Raw genomic sequence first — 23,125 nt, 5'->3', positions numbered from 1 at the left:
TTGGATTGGACAACGGAGGGGATAAATAAGGTTGCGAGGATGGAAGATGATGATTTTTATCTTTCGTCTTTATCTTTCGTGTTTATCTTGCAAAAAAGAATCGAAAATTGCTTCATAATGGATGATTTGCAAGGAAATGAAAAAGCAATCGCGAGTGGAATCGCAAGAGTATACCTGCGTATATTTTTTATTCATAGCTACGATAAAAAGTAAAAATTGATTGAAAGTAATAATTAAATACATTTTAGAAAAGTTGAACGTGATTAACGTGATAATAATACCGTGGTAAATCCGACAGGTGTGTTTACATTGGTTAAGAACGTAGAACGAAGAGGTTCTATGAAAAGGCCGGAAGATCCTCGGCTCGCGATCAACCTACCAATCAGCTGGCTTTGTGTTGATTCAAGCGAAAGCCGCGCGGCAAGGTTTCCGTTCTTTCAGAGGCCGCTTCTTGGTTTAGTTCGCCACGACGCGTATCCTCGACGCGACGTTCCTCTCAATCCGTTCGATAAATCTATTTCTCTGATCGATCGAATATCTGATACTTTTGAATGGTGAAAATAAACTAATGCATCGAATAAACTACGGGAGCGTTCTACCTAGTACGTTTACGTGTCGTTAACGTCTGATTCTTATTTCGCTTTTATCCGATTTCTTCTCGAATTCGCGTTGATCGTGATGATTCTCGATGGACATATATTATTTTTCATAGAAATGATACGTCGCGTCGTTAAAGTTGGCAAAGAAGGCAAAATTCGATGTTATGTAACAATAGTGTAGTAGTAATAATGTTCCGAAAACTATGAATTTACAATAATCCACAACTATTATATCGCAACTATTGTAATTGAGGTTCGAGGTATGAGTTTTTAATCCTCCTAATAACAATAAAACGAAACAAAATTTCTTTTAAATTTCGGGACAATTTTGTAACAAAACGAACGATGGTAATTTGTGGTTAATAATGAATTATGAAGTGTGAAATTACGAACGATGGTAATATAAGTAAGAAAAGTAAATAGGATATATCAGTGACGCTGAAGCTGGACGAGAACAACGACCTTCTTGTTGATCAGGTAAATATCGATAAAAGACCTTGAAAATCTTTTTTTCTTTACAAAATATAATTTCAAAATAATATATGACTATTTCTGTTCATTCCATCCGCAAATGTCCATTCCATTTAATTCGTTTAGATTGTTATCTTGATATCTAAATTATTATCTTTGATCAGGAAAAAATTGTATATTTGTATAATATGAAATAATTTCTAGGAAAGATTTTTCTCTTAATAAATTTTCTCTTAATAAAACGTTATTTTATGGAAAATTATTTTTTCTTGTGGACAATTTTTTCTTTAAAAAAATTAAAATTATTTAAATATCTTGTTTGTAAATAATTTCAAGAAAATACTAAATTTACTAAAAAAAAAAAAGTTATATTAGATAGCCTCGATTGATTTCGCTTCAGTTTCCATTTATTTAAGATTATATATATCCGATCAGAAATTCGAGCTCCAAATACTCGAGTGCTTAATTAGATAAATATTCGTGAATGCTAAATTATAAAAAAAAATATGTGAAATATTCTAATGATCATTCTTGAATTTTTCCATAAATTATATAACATTTGATGAGATTTATTCAAACTTGTCAAAAGGACAAGTTTGGATTGAATTTCTGATCGGATATACGTATAATATTCAAACGAACAAACAATAACAATAAACCTCATGATATAGATTTAACGATTCGTATCGAAAAATTTGTTCAATCATTAGTTGGTTCATTGGTTTTTGATTTAAATCAAAGCGTAAAATTAATCGTTAATCGATTAACCGATTAATTATTTCATCCTTTCTTATATTTGTTTTAAATATTGCGAAAAAAGAGAAAGAAAAAAGAAAAGAAGAGTTTTTTGAGAACAAAATGTTATCAGCCGAAGAATCGTGTTTTCGAGAAAGAAACATGCGTATACGGATTAAATACGAATAGAGTTTTCGAACGTAATGCGTGATTTGTATTGATTATGAATTATATTACGCAACTGTATATGCATTTGATTATATTAGTACCATATATGTACTATTAGGATCTCAATAATAATTGGAATTTTCATTTTTTCGTTCTGATTTTCGAAATCTTAGCAAAAAATCATCTTGCAGACTTTCAATTTTTTCATTCTCGTTATTTTATACCTCCTTTTGTTCCAATTTTTTTTATTTTTCATTGTGATCATGCTTCATGCTTTATTAGCAAGATATTCTATCTTCGTAACGCAATATACTTTCTATTTGTTTTTATTTTGCATTGATTACTACTAAGGTTTTTTACCACGCCATTTCCTTTCGCCTCTCGTTTTATTTCTCGATACGAAGTACTTTTTGGATGGTTCTCGATCCCTTTGAATTTGCCGTATCCATGTAATTCGACGGTATCGTCGTGCAACTCCTCCTTCTTCCTGCTTTTTGCCCAATTTCCAACTCGAAATCCATCCATATTTTTTTACTATACTCTCTCCCTTTTTTACTTATTTTTCTCGTTTTTTCTCACTTTTGTTTTGTCTTTTTTGAATAATAATCATATATTTTTGTGGCTAATTGTAAAGATATATATTGATTTGGACAAAAAACTCGTAATAAATCATTATTATAGAAATATAAAAAAAATATAAAAAAATATCGATTCGTAATTAAATCTAATTTGTAAACTTGTTTCATTATTTTTCATTATTTATCGATGAATAAAGTAAAATTTGATATAAAAATAAGTGGGAGAATTGAAGAATAAAAGAAAAAATAAAATAAAAACATGGAAATAAATATGTGTATACATTGAATAAATATAAAAAAAACAAATTATTTAAAAAAATTATTTATTAAATTATTTTTGAAATACTTTTTTAAACATATTTCTTTGCGACTCGAGTTATTCAACCACGATGAATAACCACAAATAATATGAATTAGAATTAGAAAATATCAGATTCAGCGATTGTCATTTTGGTTAGTGGCGGCAATTCGTTCATCGAGTTTCGACCTCTTGAGGCCGCGTCTGTGCCTGGAATCATAATTTCGCTTGGAATGAAAATTCTCGACGAAGAATCCCCGAGGCATTCCATAGTCGTCGATCGAGGATGTACGATACGATCTACGATAAGAAAACGCATCGGTTCGTCTTGTCTGACAATTTTTCCTTTGAATAAAAATGATAAAATTTACCGCTTTTGCAAAATGGATATATACAAAATTCACGATGGTATCAAATTGATATTGCTATTATTTGCATTGATCTATATAGATAAAAAAAAATTAGCATATGTGATTATTTAGTTTATTATTTTATTTGATTTTTCTCAAAATTTTGAATATTTGATTTTTTAAAGTTTTTTTTTTCAAAGTTTTATTTTAAAAGAAAAAATTCAAAAATCCAGAGAGAGAGAGAGAGAGAGAGAGAGAACAATTTTGAAAAAAATATATTTTTATATTTTCATTGCGATATCGATCGATGTTGAATGTTTCGTTTCAAAGAACATATTTTTATAATATCTAATATTTAATAATACGTGGTTGGAGATTCTAGTATTAAAATTTACGATATGCACAACGTTTAATTTGTTCAATCTCTGTTCAAAGATAATTATACGCGATTCGTAAAAAGGGATTCGATTCGATTGTTGGTTGAATTATACGGGATGGTTCGATGATATCCATGAAACAGCATCGAAGACTGATGATTTTCGAATGACCGCAAATATCGGAAGGCTTTAAAATGCTAATTATCGATGTTTGGGATATCGACTGCACGTCAATTACTAGAATTTTAAAATCCACCGCGTTGTTTAAGTTGACAGGTACACGGTAGAGTTCGTTCCAAATTATCGTGGCGGACGTTTGAATTTTTTGCAGTAAAGGACTTCGATCGGGCCAAACCTGAAGCTGATGGGGAATATCCTGTCAAGAGGAACACAGGCTCAACCAATTATCGAACATGTAACCGCTTTAGAGTTCGCATGTTTGCGCGTTCGATCTTCTTCTATTTCTATAGAAAACTCAAGTCTGACGAGGATCAATTTTTTCTTTTTTTTTTTCTTTTTTCTTTTTTCTTTTTTTCTTTTTCATTCATCGGTATTGGATAAAATGCATATCTATTATATAGGACGTTTCCCATAGCATGAACAATTGATTAGGACTATACTTCTCAATTTTTCTTGAGGCACAATCTTTTTTTTACAACATTTAAATAAGTTCTAATCCGCATCTTTTTCGCAATTAAATAAAAATGATATTTTAAATTATAAATATTCCATTTTTTATCCGCGTAAAAAATCTATCTACAGTTTAAATATTTTAAAAATGTTTAAATATATAAAAAGATTCTTGTTTAAAGATATAGATATCTTAAAAATGTTTAATACTTTAATACTTTAATATCTTTAATATTTACTTGCATAATCATTGTGAATTTTTATTCCTTTCGGAATTAAACTTTTTTTTAAGTCTACGAAAAAATTTTTTACACTTAAAAAAATTTGTCAATTTTTATAAGAAAAACCTTTATCTTTTATAAAGAAGATAATTTGTAATTATTTTGTTCCACATTAGAAAAAAAATACGCAAAATAACAATAATAAACAGATTTATTATTTATTTATCAAATAAATCAGTACTATTATGTAATGTTAATTGAACATGAAAGTATTAATATTTTTTCATATTTTTCTGTTACAATAAATCGTAAGTTATTCCCATTTATTATATTAAATATCATGTGATATTTTAAAACAAATAATTACTAAAAGTTTTCATTATATTTCCTATGAACTGACTCTCCGAAAATCATTTCGCATAATCCTTTCAAACATTTGATCAGAGAATGATATTATGTGTAAATTCGAATATTGTACAATAAAACTTTAATCGACAAGAGATAAAATTAATCGATTTTATAGAAAAAACATAATATGTATAATTGATGATTATTATTTTTAATTGTATATATATAATCATAATTATACGTGTTAATTTTATATTATTTATTATATATTATTATATAGTCGATCAGATTTATATTGTTTACGTGCAGTTAACATAAGGAGCAGTCGGATAAGACGAGATAAGAACTATATCCACATTATTATGGATTCAATATCCAAGTAATTTAATCAACAGAATCATTTTATTCTATTTTCTATTCGTTTCACTCGATTTAAAATTAAATTACTACTAATTTAATAAATAATTGTGAATTTATATTTTTCTATATTTTCTACTGAAGATATTTGGTTTCGGTATTTAGAAAAACCACGTCATTTACGAATACATCAACGTTTTACGCAAGAAATGTGTTCGAAGACGGAAGAAAAAACGGCGCAGTCTGAAAAGTTAAATATTAATAATACATAAAGATTAGATTTTTTTCTTGGATTCGATCCGAATAGTTTAGCAATAAAATCGTAGATTACAGGAATAACCTAGACATATAATCAGAGGAAGGCATCTCGTGAGAAAATATCCGAGTATTTAATAGCATCGAATCACGGAACATAAAGAAACTTCTCTATCGATTTTGGATCCATAGATTTTGGATCATCGAAAAGATTCATAAAATCTTTAAATGTTCATTCACAAAAAATATCGAATCGAATGAAAAAAATATTATTTATCCATTCAGAATTTCATTTTTTTGAAATATATAAAATTATGAAGAGAAGTAAAATTAAAAGAGTTGGATAATTTACAGATTTTTTTAAATTTAACATTATTATTTTTATTACATTTGATAATAACTTTATCGAATATTCGAATAATTTTATTAAGTATTTTCAATATTAAAAATTTAAACGATATTTAATCCTATAGATAGATCATTAGAAAATTATTAATTATGTCTTTTTTTTTCAAGAATTTTATTTAATGCGAATATTGTTAAGAATTTGATGATGAAATTATTTTTAAAATATGTCGGAATTGGAAAGAAAATATAAAAATTCTTTCTGGATATGATTAACGGAGATATATTACAACGAGTATTACTTTGATATTTTAGATGATGCAGACTAAGAACGTAAATCAAACTGCGTATGGAAATGTTATGGATGTAAGTATTATAATTACAAAAGTTATAAATTATTTTGAAACGTACAGGGTGCCCAGTTAACTATCGCTATAATTTTCCTAATAATTTAAACAATTAATATGCTTATTTTACAATAGTTGACTTTCTTTTTATTTTTTACTATTAGTTTTGATATTATAAAAATTTCAAAAATTTCAAAAATTTTAAAATTTTTTTTCAATAAAATAATTTCTTCGATAAAATAGGCAAAATTGTATTCTTCTTGTCTATCTTAAGAATAGAGTAATTATGAGATAACATATTGTAGAATTTGAAAACATTACTGTACATTGCAATTATATTATTATTCGTGTAGAGAGATATTTTGAATTTTTAATTACCAACAAATAAGAAAATGCCACGTAAAAATATTTTAAAATAATTAATAATATGTGGAGAAAAAAGCTTCCTCACCTTATTTTAATGATTTTTTATTACGTCGTAAAGGGATAATTTTAGCCTAAACTCAGGATTATTTTGCACTGGAATTGAAATATTTTCAGCCTATCGCGATTCGCGATGAAATAATTTTTTAAGTAATTTAACATATACTATGTAAATAAGTAATTTCTTGATACTGCAATGATATTATAAACAAAAGATAAATTACAATCTGTCGTATGACTGCAATTAATGCATATGTTGTCATAGACATATACATATAAAATTTATATATATATTTATATTTATATATAAAATTATAATACATATATATTTAAAATTTTATTTATTTATTTATTTTTTTTTTTTGCAAATATCTCAAAAAATGAAATCGAACAATGATATAATGTTGTGTAAATCTAGAAAGTAAAATAAAATGTCAAATAGAGAATATGATACTCGATACGAATCGGAAAATAATTTTTTTATTCTTTCATTTTGATTAAAATTAAATTGTTGGACATAACCGAGTACCCTGTATATATATTCGTATAAAAAAAAATAGATATAGAATAATAATTTTTATCCAATATGGATATTACATATATAATAATCAAAAGCAATTTTATACGCTAATCATTTTTGTTAACCTTCCCTCCATCCAAATTTTCTTTTAAGTTTCGCTTAATTGTGTTGTTTATATGTTACAGAAGCGCCAAATTGACTGCTCGGCCGGAAGTAAGCACGCTTTTGCATCTCTCAAACTAATCTCTCTTCGTATAAGATAAGAAAAAAAAATTTTTTTTAAATCCTTATACTGAAAATCTCGACGTTTGTCAAACAAAAAAATGCAATAGCAAAAAATATATACATATACAAGTGATGATCTTGATCTTAATTTGATTTACTAAAAATCGTTGTGCTAAAAAAAAAAACAAATAATGCTTTTTTTTCGAAATAAAATTAATTAATTAAACAGGGAAATAAAGTAAATATATACTTATTTTTTATAAATTATTCGTTCATATTGAATAGACAAATCTCATTTATTTAATAATAAATTTATTTTTCGGTAATATTATCATTTATTATTATAATATAATGAAATAGATATATTTACGATTTGATTCGGAGTTTTGTTTTAACAACGGATCTTTTTTTATTACATATATTTGCTCGTATACATTGATAATACATTGATAATATATTGTATTAAAATCTATGATACGATAAAAAAATTTATAAAAAAAAAATATAAAAATATTAAAAAAAAATAAATATAAAAAAAAATATAAAAATACAGATGAAAATTAAATATAAATTATTAATTTGATTTTTTTAACGTACATTATAGTTAATATATATTTCATAAATGTAATTGATAAAGAAGAAACAGTATGAACGAATAAATCAAACAATGCATAAACGATACACATCATTAAACAATGCTAATAGATCTATATTAATTTTAATTAATATTTTTAATAATCAACCGATGAATTAATTATAATATAAACATGGGATATAAACATACATCGATAAAGCAGAAATCTGCAACAATTGTTCTTTTTTTTTCATAAATTATGAATATTTGCAATAATTCAAATTTACAATATAATTGAAATTCGATTAGTCTATAGTAATCGTCTATAGTAATTTTCTAATATATTCTATACAATGTTGTAATTATTTTATTATAACAAATTTTGCCAATATTTTTGTCAATTAAAGAAAATACATTGATCATCGATAATTTTTATTTTTTATTTATATAAATAATTTCGTTAAAATGAATTATCAATTTAATCATTGATATGATTATTTTGCCATTAAATTTGAAATATCATGTACAATAGAATTACGATAATATTTGTATAATAGAATCTTTTCTTGTTCGTTATTTTATTGTCTATACTTTCATCTGACTTTTCTCGTATCAATAATATACATATATTATCCGAACAGAATATCCTTCTTAGAATAAAAATTATTAGAATAAAAATTATACGTAAATATATTTCAAATACTAAATACTAATTTTATTTAATCATTACCGATATTTGTTATATATTTATTAATTATAAAATTATAATTATTAATTATATATTTTGATTTTGATTTCTTTCTTTCTTTCTTTCTTTCTTTCTTTTATTTATTTACTTAATGTGTTGTATACAATTCATTTTAATTTCACCCAACGAGATAAATATCTCGTTAAACAATATCTCCTGAGGAAAAGATATGGTGGATCGAATGGAGGTTATCCGTATGTATCTATGTATCTAAGAAAGAAGAATTTTAAAGTTTAAGTTTTTAATTTAAAAAGATTTCATTCATACATACATATCTGTGCGCGCATATATATAGACAGGAATCAATATTAAAAATTAATAAATTTAATTTAGATTTTTCATTTCTCGATCAATTGATGAAATAGTGTAAAATTATTATTTCTTATCATAATATCGTATTTCGCATGTCGTTCCATTTTAATCGCAAATTCGAAGATGATCACAGGTGATTAAAAAACGATACATAAACGATACATGAATTCAATTCACGTGATTTCAAAATCATAAAATGATATACGCCTTTACGATTATTCTCGATTATTATGAGAATTCAAGGGCCATTCTAAATCGCGATCGAGAAGATCACGAGAAGAAGAATCACGATCGATAAAGAAGGAATCGAATTGTTCCACTCGGTAAAGATCGTCGAACCCTATAGAGGCGCCTCGACCTTCGTTGCGGACCCCAAAGAATTAAGAATCCTCTTGTTCACCGATAAACCTTGCCTGTAGCATGCAGGTGGGGCGCGGTAAAACGAGGTAAAGAGAGAGGAGAGAGATGGTTGTTCCCGGTGCCCACCTGGCGTCTCACCCGAGGCTTCACGCCAAGTATTACTACGTCGCTGCTCGGACGAACTGCTTATGGGATAGCACGCGTCAAACAAAGTGGCGAAAATCGTCGAGCACGAGGTTGTTTTTTTTTTTTTTTTTTTAATCGAGGGATCGGGAGCACGCGAAACGTGATCGAAGAAGGTGGTAAAGACGATGGTCAACAACCATGTCGAAGGGCCGCCAACTTTCTCAGATGGACTAGAACAGGTGAACTGAAACGAGGAAACACGCTGAGCTGACTTCCTGTAAGATTGCATGTCCCGAGAGGATAGATTTCGAATCAAATTGTGGATCGTCATGGCAAAGGTAGTTTGAATCTAGTAACGGTGATCGAAAGGATTTTAATTCTGTAAAATAAATTGATTGAAATTTGGAAAATTTGTTTCAAAGAAAGAAAAGTTAGATAAACTCGACTCACCGTTTCTTTATATTTTCTTATATATCGTTTCCTTGGTTTCGAGGATGCTGAACTGTTGCTTTCTTTCGCGTTAGCCGTGCGAATGTTTCACAAACATGGGGAACGTGCGATTTTAAAAGGTGACTTGAAGTATATGCCTGTTTCAATACGCAGAAACAGAGTGAAAGGAGTAACATTCAATCTGGTAGAACAGAGTTGCTTTGAGAAGAGCATCGATTACTTTTAAAATCTTCTCGCACGAATCATTCGTTCTTTAATTTCTTCTATTTCGATGATTCGAAATTTATGAATCTCAATCGTGTTTTGTTATTTTTCAATAGAAGAATAGTGAGAATGAATTTTCTTGAGAAATATAGACGGAAAATTTATTTAAAAATTGAAAGAGCACAAGAAGAATTGAAATCGTGGATGATAAAATATTGGTGAGATAATTGAAGATAAAATATTGAAATAAGTTTTAGTAATTTTTTAAAATTCTTATATTCAATTATATTTTATCCTTTAATAAAGTTTAATAATCAACGTCACATTTTAAAATTAACAATGACAATTTCGTGGATTCGTTTGCAAATCGAGGGAAAAAAGAAATTTAAAATAGATAGTCGGTGACAGAGAATAGAGGAAAAAAAAAGATATTGAAAATTGAATAAATTATGTATAATATTATATAATACTATCGATGTACGTAATAAAAAGAAAACGAACGTATTTACTAAAGAATTGATAATTGAAAATCGAAAAATTTATAATAATATCACCAAAGATAATCACCATCCGAATAGAATTAAGAAAAAGGTAATAAAAATATTCAATGAATGTATTATATACATGTGAATGTTTGTTTATTCGAAGAATTATCATTAAATAACATAAAAAATATTGGTCGAGTTTAGAAAAAGTTGATACCTTTGAAAATTAATAATACTGTTTGAACGAAATGTTTACTCTAAATAATTAAAGACATAGAAGAATGCGAGAAATCTGAATGAAAGAGCGATAAAGAGAAAAAAGAAAGAGAAGTCGGACGGCGTGGGAAGGAGAAAGTGGGAGAATCAGCGGGAAGAGTGTGGCAAAATAGCGCGGAGTGGGATCATCGAATCGGTAGACTCGGATGTGCAAGGTCGAAAAGGAAGACGCGTTGTTGAGAGGCGGGAAGCGTGGAAATAAAAGTTGGTGTCGCTTGTTAAAAGGATGCGTGCGCGTGTGTAAAGGAGAATTTTTCCTTTGAAATCTTGATTTTTGCGTGTGTAATGTGGATACAGAACGAGACGGGAAGAGGAGACCTAGCTGATGCTATTTAGCTGATAGAAAATATCTTCTGCTATGCGATTCCTGCTCGACCATCGTGGGATTTCACTTGAGAGGTAAAATGCACGTATTTTTTTCTATCATTGGATCATTGATAAGGATGAGATCAAGTTACAGTAAGTCGATACAGTAAACTTATAAAAAAAAAAATAAATAAATATCGAATTCATTACAAAAGATTCATTTCGCGGGATTCGAATTATCATTATCCATTGATGAAAAGTTTAAATGCACAACGAGGAGGAAAAACAAACAACTTGATCTCAAGAAATTGCACAATGAACGTAAGATTTCTTCTTACGTTTGCCAAGTATGATACGTGTAATTTCAATGCAGTTGCTCCACACTGACGCTCAAACAGGCTCTATAAAACGTATTACTGGAATCGAATCAACATTATCTGGAATTTGTGCCAGCATATTACGGTGGAATGTTGCGTTCCAAGCAAGTTGTAAACACGAGATTGTGAACGTGTTCGGTGAACGTGTGCACGTAGAATATTTTTTCGAAAAGAAATTTACGATTTCTCCTCGATTCTCGTCGACGTGTTAATGGAATTTTTTATTTATCACGATAATTAACGAATATTGAAATAAAATTTGTCTTTTTCTTTTAATTTCAATTAATTTCACTTAATACACTTGTATATATATATATATATATATATATATATATATAATTTTATGGCAATTTGGAAATATATCATTTTAATTTATTTTATATTTTTAAACTATTCTATCGAATTATTATAATCCCACATAAAAGTACTAATAAATGATATAAAATAATACAAAATAGTAACGTACGTACAATTAATATTTTATTATTTATTAATTAGAATGTAATTATTATATTACGTACGTGAATAACATAATAATTAAAGTGCAAATATTTTAAGTATCAATAATAGTAATAAATTTGAAAATTGATACTTTGAATCAATAGTTAAAGATAAAATCATAAGTAGTATATATTTATCGTTCGTAAGCTTTTGAATGATGACGCGTTTCTTGATTAATAGATTAATTATAAATTGATCGATTTATTATTTTTAATAAAGTATATCACGAAAACTTTTATTATATTTGTTTAATTTTAATCTGATTAATAAAACTGATTTAAATTAAATAAATATATATAATATAATATATAATTATACATTTTATTTAGTACTATTTGATATACATATGGCTATTTTAGTGTATAACTGAAAACTTTTATGAAATTGTTATATTACTAAGAAAACTCGTAAAGTTAATCGTATATTATTAGTTGGGCTATGATTAATAGAATTACATTGTTAAAGGATGCCGAATAGGCATAAGTGAAAAGTAATTTTGAATGTAGATGCAAATGAATGGAAGAGAATAGCGTAATCAAAATGCGGAAATGCAATAAAACAAAATTTAATCGTGGTTATAGGAAGATGAAAGTAAATAATAAGATTATATAAAATTGTATACATTATCTACTGTTCGAATGATTGATCGCATACGCTAATTCCTAGATTTGAATAAATAAAACTGATACTGTGCAAATTATACGGTTAGTAGCGTTATTAACGAAAATATATATATATATATATATATATATATATGATATACAATAGATAATATATAGCTTTAATAATTGAAAGCTTCCAATTTACACATATGTATATTTATTTTTGTTTTCAAAAATATTCGAAAACAAATTACAAATTTTATGTTATTAAATTAAAATAAACAATTTTTGATAATTTATGATTTTTGAAAGATTTTTTATGTATAGCTCTATATATTGATTGTTAAAAAAAAGATAAATAATAAAATTATTGAATAAATTACGATATAACATTAATAAATTTTGAGAAAATGAAGAGAAGACATAGGATTCAAAATATAAAGCTGCGTATCTGTTAGTTTCTAAGATATTGATAAAAATCTTCCAATGTTGAATGTTGTCGATGCATACGTGAAAAACCGTTTTTTTATATCATTTCCGTCTTTACAAATAATAAAACTTATATATCCATCACACTTGATATCTATCCGCAAAAAGATATGAAAATAAAACAATTCTTGAATATATATATTGAATAGATCAATACTACGTGTTTATAGATAGGTGAAGATCCATTTGTGGACGCATAGCTATTCAATGCATAATATATCGAAAGATTTCTAATAAAACTCGCGACTAAAATTTTATTATATTTAAAGTCTTATCTCTCGTCAAAATTTCGATTCAATATGAATATATGGTTATATTATGTATTTATTACAAATTTATTTTTGAATAAAATTTGACTGTTTTTTCTACCGATTTCACACAATTGTTTAATACATAAAACAAAAATATTTCGATCGATGAATACAAAAACGTTTCTCATGGAATTAAAAGATGGCTAAGTTCAAATCAATAATATCTTTCGTAAATACATTTGACGATAGGTGAGTTATCGCGTTGAAGTAATTTTTAATATCAAAATGATGAAATAGAAAAGGAATGATTCTCCAATCGGATTTAGCCGATTTATCTTTTTTTTCTGGGCAAATCTAGCGGGACATGAAGATGTGCTATGTTCATCGTAGCTTTATTTTATCGTTGGTCGATAGATAGACAAAGGTGCTATACAGTTATCCACGAAACGGTTGATACGCGTTACGGCAAAGATGAAGGCAGGCAAAAACAACAGATGTTCGATACCGTTGAAAATACGCGAACGATTCCACGAAGAAAATCGCTCGATGTGATGGATATTTGGGAGGAGAAAGGGAATTTTTCGCTCGTTCGAAGGATCAAACTATCAGATGATTTGACGATAGAACGAGGAAATAAACTCGATCGTTTATTACGGCAGAGAGTAGTGATTTTCACGATTAGAAAGGAAAAATAAATAACTGTGCGATGTATGTCTTGTGATTGTCGAGAAAACGAGCAACAGGAATCAAGAAATGGGAGCTTGTAAAACTGGTACGGAGGCGTTTTGCTTTTTCTCCGATGCTAATATTAAGCTGGTCGGAAAACTTGAATGTTTCTTCATACGCTTCTTAGACCGACGGTATGATATATCAGATCATTGAACGAAAAATTATTTAAAACAAATATAGTTAATATGGAATAATATGAACATTTTTTAAAGTGTTTGAGAAAATTAAAAATGTATTCTTGATTATGTCTTTTAATACGATAATAAAATATTTTTATTATATTTTTTATTGCTAGATGGGATAAAAAAAAATATAAAAAAAAAAAGAAAAAAAATGAGAAAATCGACGCGATATCTTAAATGAGAGAATATAAATGTATAATTTTGAAATGATCTAGAAATCAATAAAATTATTTACGTATAATTTATGTAAAATTATTGCGAATGGACGTAAACAAATAAAGCAGCATGAAAATAAAAAGAATGTCAACAATTGGCAATAATTAGCAATAATTTTCAAGTCATTTTTCACGTAATGTTTTCGATTATATATAAACAAGATAAAAACATGGAAATATCAAAAGAATATATGAAATATTTATGCGTTATTATAAGCAAGATCTTACCAAATGATATCGTACAAACTAAATTGATTATAACAAAAGCGAAGCGAAGTTCGATGGATCATTACTTAGCTTAGCTAATGTTTAATATTGCTTCGTAAATGACATTTATTATACATACCATACCCGGCGATAATACTTCTTTTTAAAAGAGAAACTTTCTTCTAATCAGTTTCTTAATGCATGTTGTTTATTAATTTTTACATAATTTTTCTTATGTACTTTAAGAAAGATACGCTTCTAGCCTAATTTAATGGTTTCTCTTATATGTGTATTTTTTTTTTTTTTACAAATATTCAATCAATTTAAATACAAATTATCAACCAATTTATCAATATATTTATTATATGTTGAAATATATTTATAATTTTTAATAATAATATATAAGTATAATATTTTTTAATATATATATATATATGTTTGTTATTGTTCGTGGAAGAATTTCAATTCCCTAATTGAAAATGAAATTAGATCATTATTTGTGCAAGATTTTATCTAAAGATCTGTAATCGTATAACGATAAAAAAAATGATGAAAAAAAAAGTATAATAATTCGTAGGATGCAAATCGCAATTGAAATAGTTTAGCAATGCTTCTCTCTTTCTACGTCGTGTGGTTAATTTTACGCTGGAAGAAGGATTTTCATTCTCACGGTGGCGGTGCAGCACGAGAGAAGGAGAAAGGGACGCGGCCTCGATAGAGGAGAATGAAACCCCCTTCTCCCGGTAAAACTAGTTGGCTGGCAAAAACTAGACGCTATTCAAAGAGCGTTTGTATGAAGGTGGACGGATGGTAAGATGCGTCGAGAGGCGATGGTTTCAGGATGGCGCGTGGAATCACAAGGAGCAAAATGAGAAAGAAGCGCGAGAAAGCAAAAGAGACAAGGTTGAAAAGAAGAATGAACCGCGGGACCAATTTGAATGGGATAATTTCGTTAGCGGCATAGATCGCTGTTTAAGTGAATTATTACCTAATTGCTTCTTCCAATATACATATATCCAATATTTGCTCCAATTATCCGCTTCTCTTTTTTTACAAATTTTTGTACTATTTTATAATGTTCATCAGAGATAAGAATCGTAAAAAATGATATTGATTGTTTAAATAACGTGTAAATATGAACTAATATCGCAATTCTTTCGAGTTCCAGTTCCTTTCTACGAATATTTATATTTTTCTTTTAAAATGTTAATAGCAAAAAAATGTAAAAAAGAAAAATTTGTTTAAAAAAAGGCACTTTTTTGCCTCAAGCATAATAGGATAATACTATTTTTAACCGATTTTAAGAACAAGTTTAAGAACAAGTTGCATTGACCTTATGTAGGATAAGTCTTCATTCAAATCAAGGTTACCAGATGATCAGCTATATTTTTTCTTTTTTCTTTGTCTTTCTTTTTTTTTAAATAAAAACAAAATGTATATGTGTCGTATCTAATATAAGGTGTCTAAGGTACTACTTTTGATCCTTAAGTATAATTTGAAATAAGTATCGCTACCTATATGAGAACGATCGACCGACCTTGAATATAATTACGTAGTTAAAATACCAAATATAACTTGTAAGTATATCGTGCAAACAGATAATAATATACACCTTGGATTTTATTAGTTTTAATAACTTTTTAGATTACCACGATTTAAATTTATGTCACGTAATTAAATTTGTTTTCTAAATTCTCTTCCAATTTGGAAATTTTCAAGATAGCCTTGAATGATATGTTTTTATATAATATTTTTATTTACTTTTAAATTTAAATTTATCAAATATCTATGTATAAATAAATTATCAAAAGATCGAAGTACGCGATATACGCGCATTATTTAAATCTATGTCGAATTAATTTATACAGTTTTCCATGCGTAAAACGACAAAATCAGATCCATTCTTTTTCGATAAGATTTGCCGGTATTTGTTTTCAGATTTCTTATTTTATTAGATTCCTATTTTTACCGTATTTCTTTTTCATCGTTTCATTACTTTTATTTTAACTAACTTTTATTTTGAATTCAATTATTAATACAATATATTAAATTCGAAGAAAGCGAACAATTTTTATTTCCAATAGAAGAATTTTTTCTTTCCTTTATAAGATAAATTATATTATACAATGAATAGGAAAATCCATCATGATACATGACACATTTTGTGGATCGAAATTGTTATATCGATATTGAATGAACTATATCGTTACATATTCGTATATTCGTATATATTCGTATATATTGAAATAAAATGTGCAAAAACAGAAATAAAAATATTAAAATATAAAGTGAACAGGAATTTTATATGTGGTTAATGAACTTTGGTTTGCCAATACACACGATGAACGTAAAAAAGTAATAAAGTAATAACGTATAAAATAATAATTATCGAATAATGATGTTCGAACGTTATTCGAAGTAATTATTTTGAAATTACAATTATTTGAAATATATAAATTTCATCAAAGTGTGTAGCAGACATCCATATCAAATTTTATGATATTAATTTAAGAAGAAAAATAAATAATTGTAGGCTTAATCGTCATAGTGAGAATCACTATATACCGACATTAACGCTCAATCAGTCATAACACGTTCCAAGGCAATAAAATTTCACCAAAAGAATTCTTACGTGTTTCCATTTTATATGTTTTTCTTCCTATCTCGAAGGCGAGCGCAAGATCCGCTTCGCTGCCATTTGCAACTGACTTGCACGCAAGAGGTTTATTAACCGTTCCATAGAAATATTAGGAATTCATATCTAGTTTCTTAAATGATCGACATGCGATTATATAATGTTTTTCAAAGATTTGGAAAAACAAAGAATAGAATAGATGAAAATTGGGAAAAATCGATATTAAAAATACTAGCGAATGTAGAAATGGAATTTTTCGATCGAGAGAAAACAGGAAAGAAAAAGAAAAAAAAGAGAATAGAACGAAAGATTAAAAGTGAGAATCGATATTGAAAAAGATATACATGTAGTTTTTTCTTTTCTCCTTCGGCCAGTTTTCTCGTTGTTCTATGCTCGTGAAAGGTTCGTTCCGTGGTTACTCGAGCTCACCTGTAAAATGCTCGCGAATATAGGGAAGCACGCATGGTTGAATCGCTTGAGTGGTCTCCTCGTGCTCGACTCTAGCCTTTGCTTGTTTTCGACCCACCTACCGTCCTTCTTAGCCGCTCTTCTCTCTACATTCTTCTTTTTCAAACGTATTTTCTCACGAATTGTACTTCGCGTACTACGTAGTACGTCATCCACTGTCAACTGGCATCGTCTTTCCTTTCTGGAATCAGACGACCTGATTTTCTCTTTTGTAACATAAATAGGAAGAAATATGCTCTCAAATTTAAATCTTTCATTGATCCAAAACAAGATCTTTTTGCTGAGACTTCAGCGTATAATGTTGTTTCATATTTTTTTTTTATCGTAATTTTTTCTAAAGTATCTATATTTTCTCTATTCTTCTCTCTCTAGTGATTTTATCTATCACTCATTTATATTTGAAAATTGATTTAACATCTTAGTATATACGAATTAATTTTGAAAATTTAGCTATTTTTAAAATTAATAATAATATATATAATTAATTAATGAATCGATATTAAAATCGTAGAATTAAAGAGAAATTTAGAGATAATGAAATCATGATAAAATCAACGTAATAATTTAATTACTCGATAATAAATTTTTATAGAAATATTCATAGATGTATTTGATGACGAATCGTTTAATTAGAGTGCTTCATTCGTTAAATGATCAAACGAAGAATGATTTCGAATATAATAATTTTTTCGTATAAAACTATAAGTTAATAGCTCTTTTATCGTTGTGTAACGGTTACTTTATAAACCGTTCTTTTATGTTTTTCTTGCCATTGGGTGGTCGTTACTACGACATTCGAACAATGCATACGCTTATTCGAACTTATATTCTTTTAAGTTAGACACAACGACAAATATAGAACTCGATCTTTCACAAATATCTTTCAAAAATCTCTATATATATAAAAAAAAATGCACGAACGAATTTTCATATATTTTTTTTCTTCCCTCTTTTTAATTTTTTATTTTTGTATATTGTAAACGTGAGAATATTTCATTTATCTTGTCTTCGTTGCCATTTTTTCTCGAATTTTCGAGATTATTGACATTTTTTGATATTTTGAGAGCTTTTTTAAAAAATAAGGAAGGGCAGGAAAGTTTAGTTTCGAGAATATAAGAGTTTAAAAGTTTAAATATTATGAATGTATTACATAGTACTTTGTACACAGTTTTTGATTTTAGAATATAGAAAAGATAAGATTTGTTTCACATGGATGACTTATTCTATCATCTTAATCAGTTTGCTCAATTTTATATTATAAATGCAAATGAAATTGAATATTCCCAAGCTTTCTATATTGTTATCTTATTATTTTTTACGAATTTTTCGCATTATTATATTATACGGGAAATACAATATAACGTTTATATATACATGTATGTCGAATTTCTGTTAAAGTATTATATGTAATACTATAACGTAATATTGTATTTTTCGTAAAATATTTTGATTTAACGTATACGGGATATCTGATCGAATATTATATTTTGGAAAATAAATATTTTAAATCCTATACGTAGATATATTTTTTTATGTATATATTTTTTTATGATTCAAATGAATCTTCGATAGATGAATCAATGTTTCGATAATTAAAATCCACTATGTTTGAAATAATTATGTAATTGTTTCATCGATAAACTATTAGTAAAAGAATTAAGATTAAACGAACAAAATATAATAGAAAACTTTATTTATTTGAATTAAAAATGATAGAGATACGTTTTAAATATTTGGAAAATTGAAATAAAATTGAAAATTCCGAAAGAAAAATGTGAACGTTTTATTTTATTAAACTTGAAACTACGAAAATATAAAGTAGACGTTATTTTATAATTATACAAAATTATATTATATATATATATATATATATATTCCAGATATATAATATATATATATATATATTCCAGATAATTGGAACAAATTGTAACTCTGTAAAACATTTTTTTTTTTTTTTTTTTACGTTTTACAAGTAATCGTCACATAAAACGAAACATTCTAAATTTAATTTCATCGCGCGCATCTGAATAACCAATTGAAATAAAACTTATGTAAATAATTGATATCGGGAAGAAAACTGTAGAATTTATTCGGAAATATGTTTATCGAAAAGAATTATTTCGATTTGAAATAAAAAATGCCGAATCTCGGTTAAAGAATGATCGTTTCTCGAGCACGCGCACACACTTTGGATACGAAGATTGTTCTTAGGCGATGGACGTCGCAGACGCGGAGGAACGCGGCATTGGTAGCCGATCAGGGTCTCGATAACATCGCGTAACAACTCGGTGTTAGGGCGGATTCACACTACGCGCACCGTCACGAAAGGTCAAGCATTTTCGAGAAACATATTTTTACGTGACAATCGTCACGATTAATCGGCGATTCTTGTTGCGTTCATGTAGTTACAACGACACTAGCATGTATCTGTACGTGTAATGCTATACGACCTTTATTCGCTGTTAAGGAACGCGTCAAATGCCATTTGGATGCGATGCGCTCGTTCTTTTCCCACTTATTTTTCCACGGTTCATGGTTGCAACAATGTGTAGAAATACGTAGACAATCGAAAAATCATGGGCGAAACGAGACGTGAAAGATGGAAATGTTTTTGTTCAGCCGATCCGATCTTCAAGTTTGATACTTATCTAGAATAAGTTCGCATCAATTTTAAAACATTTTAGTTAGTTTCTATCGTAAATGAAACAAATTATATTTATATTTATCGTTTAATAATAATAATAATAATAATAATAATAATAACAATAACAAATTATTTTTTAATAAAAGCAAGCCGATTAATAATTACAATTTTTCGTAGTAAATTTGCAAAAATTATACACTTATATATACATTCTTATAATATTTTAATATTCAATCGATATTGTTAAGAGTAACAATATATTTCAAAGTTTTCTATCTTATATACTTTTGTCCTTTGATACTAAAACAGGAAATATCAATGCGAGCAATGGATGCAAGGAAGGTTTAAAAGAAAACTATTAGTTTTACGGTCCTCTTCTTAGTAATGGTAAATACTCGCAGATCCAGTTCCAGGTAGAATTACAAAAAGAATAGATAATAATACAACCAGTTTTAGTAGGCGATACCACTTGGTTCGATAATCGATCTTTAGTTAATGAGATATATCTCGATAAGCATGATCGTGAAAAATATGTTGGTAACTGCTAAATATTATAAATGTTAAAAATATCAAAAGTACAAAGAATAATTTATTATTTTCGCAAAACACAATTCCACAATAATCTTGGAATTCAGATTCAGAATCATCGTTCAATAAGCATAAGGATAAAAAATTTTAAATTGTATCATTTTTAAATTTTCATTTTTTTTTTTTTTACTCGAATAGAACTAAAAATATATAAGAACATAAAATATACTACTAAAAATAAAATTATTTATAGAAAATTAATATAATATAAAATATATGGCGATATACTCACTAATTTTTTTTATAAAGTTTCTTTTCCGTAAAAAAAGAAAAAGATATAATCGTTTAAAATTTGCAGACAAAATTATTTCAAAATATTTTTACGCTTCCGATCTATAAGCAAATTCTAAGAAGAAAACTAACGAAGTACACGCATGAGAGTGAAGCCGTGATGCTATTAGATAGAAATCGAACCGAACGAGAGCGAGCGATTTGTATAGCGACAATTGCTACAGAGATATGCTTTCGCGAGTAATATTTTCAATTACTAATATAATACGATAATAATCGAAAAATATATTTTTTATAAAATATAAAAAATGAAATTAAAATATTTTTTATAAATTAAATTATAATTTTACCGATTATTGCGTATATATTCATATTGTAAGCAAAAAGTTAAAATTAGCGAATTTCATAAATAAATAAATATTACGTAAAATATGGATAATATTCGAAGGAATCAAGATTCTACAAGATTCCTTTCAAAGGTATTTATCGTGAAGAAAAGTGACGGTGGATTTTCATAGTGTTGGGGAATCACCAATAGCGTTTTTTTCAGAAAGGTGAAGGAAAACGGTGAAGTTAAATAGTCAAATAGTACTTTCACTACAAACCAGGCCTATTTAATATTTGTCTTCTTACCTCGTTCGTACGTGAAACATCTCGCGTATAAATCATATAAAAATAAATTTTCACGACGATGCTCGAAACTTATAGCAAATATTTTGTGTTATAATTTGTGTTACACGATAATATGCGATAATATACAATTATACTATACAGTTATTCGTATTAATATTTTAATTCTTATTTCAATTGATTCTAAATTTATTTATTTTTTTTTGTACGAAATTATTATTTGAACATTGCGTTATTTATTATAACAATTAATGATTCATATTAACTTATATACGCTTTATACGATAAATTTGAAACAACTATGAATGCTATATTTCTATATAATAACATATATCATGTGAAGGAAATAGAAATATTTTTTTATTTTCGTATTTTCTTTCGTCTGTTTAATGTCGTATCGTTTGAATATCTTGATAAAAATCTATTTCAGAAATAAATATCGTTAGGATTTGAAGAAATTCTCTTCATATATAATCGATCATATTTTTAATATTCTGTTACATTAGATATTTTATACAAGATTATGTTCGTGTATAAAATATATAATATATATAATTATAATTATATATATATAAAATAATCTGATTTTAATAAATATTTATTATATTATTTTCTCGGTACAGGAAACAATTTTGTGTTGGAAAACGAGGAAAATAGAATACTTAGATTAATGATTTTTTTAACCGAATAAATATAAGCGGAGTGTATGTATTTATTATATAATATTATTAAATAACATTATTATATAATATGTTTAAGCGACATTATATATTTATTATATTTACGCGAAGAATGAATAGTTTTAATATTTTTAAATTATTAACATCATAAGATACTACATTAAAATATTCAAATAATTACTTATCTAAAATAATGGAACGCTTTTAGGCTGACTTCATTTTTTTATAAAAAATTATTTACAATGATTTTGAATATTAACAATTAAAATATAATTATTTTAATTATTTTAATCCTTTCACGATAAATCGAAACAAAATATCATATCATTCACGCGCAAAATAAAATTTATATCGTAATCGTTGTAGAATATACATATGATTAAAATACTATGTACGAATATACAAAGAGTACATAAACAGAGCGAAGAACGTTCTAACGCGAACTTACCAACTTTATTATAAATTTTGTTTTCGTCTTCTTTAAAATCGATCAACAATATATTAACAATTGTTCGTACATATCGAATTATTCGAAAGTTGGGTTGAGTTAAAATCTTGCGTAAGAAGGAGAGAAAGAAAGGAGAAATATCGAGAGAAAAAAATTAGAT

The 23,125-nt window shown here is 26.9% G+C and overlaps 1 protein-coding gene and 1 long non-coding RNA gene across 7 annotated transcripts in view; one reads left to right on the top strand and one right to left on the bottom strand.

The window, feature by feature from the left end:
• Positions 1–458: 458 nt before the first annotated feature.
• The window catches only part of LOC108004049 (uncharacterized), a 53,117-nt gene continuing 30,450 nt past the window's right edge, over positions 459–23,125 (top strand). For 3 of the 6 annotated variants that reach the window (XM_062084166.1, XM_062084165.1, XM_062084167.1), the window contains exons 1-3: positions 3,926–3,991; positions 6,048–6,098; positions 7,208–7,235. In XM_062084166.1, coding sequence (XP_061940150.1) covers positions 3,941–3,991; positions 6,048–6,098; positions 7,208–7,235 — 130 coding nt within the window. In that variant the 5' untranslated portion in view covers positions 3,926–3,940. Of the gene's footprint in view, positions 1,077–3,925; positions 3,992–6,047; positions 6,099–7,207; positions 7,236–10,233; positions 11,182–23,125 lie in introns of those variants that run through there. The other 3 variants (XM_028669809.2, XM_062084169.1, XM_062084168.1) reach the window with 3 other exon arrangements.
• Positions 8,794–10,220, bottom strand: LOC133667214 (uncharacterized). Its single transcript, XR_009832500.1, has 2 exons — positions 9,818–10,220; positions 8,794–9,746 (listed from the first exon to the last, which is right to left on the bottom strand). It is a non-coding gene; the product is annotated as an uncharacterized LOC133667214 (long non-coding RNA).

This window comes from Apis cerana, linkage group LG13, assembly GCF_029169275.1.
Source record: "Apis cerana isolate GH-2021 linkage group LG13, AcerK_1.0, whole genome shotgun sequence".
Lineage (NCBI taxonomy): Eukaryota > Metazoa > Arthropoda > Insecta > Hymenoptera > Apidae > Apis > Apis cerana.
This window is presented reverse-complemented; position numbering and strand designations above follow the sequence as displayed.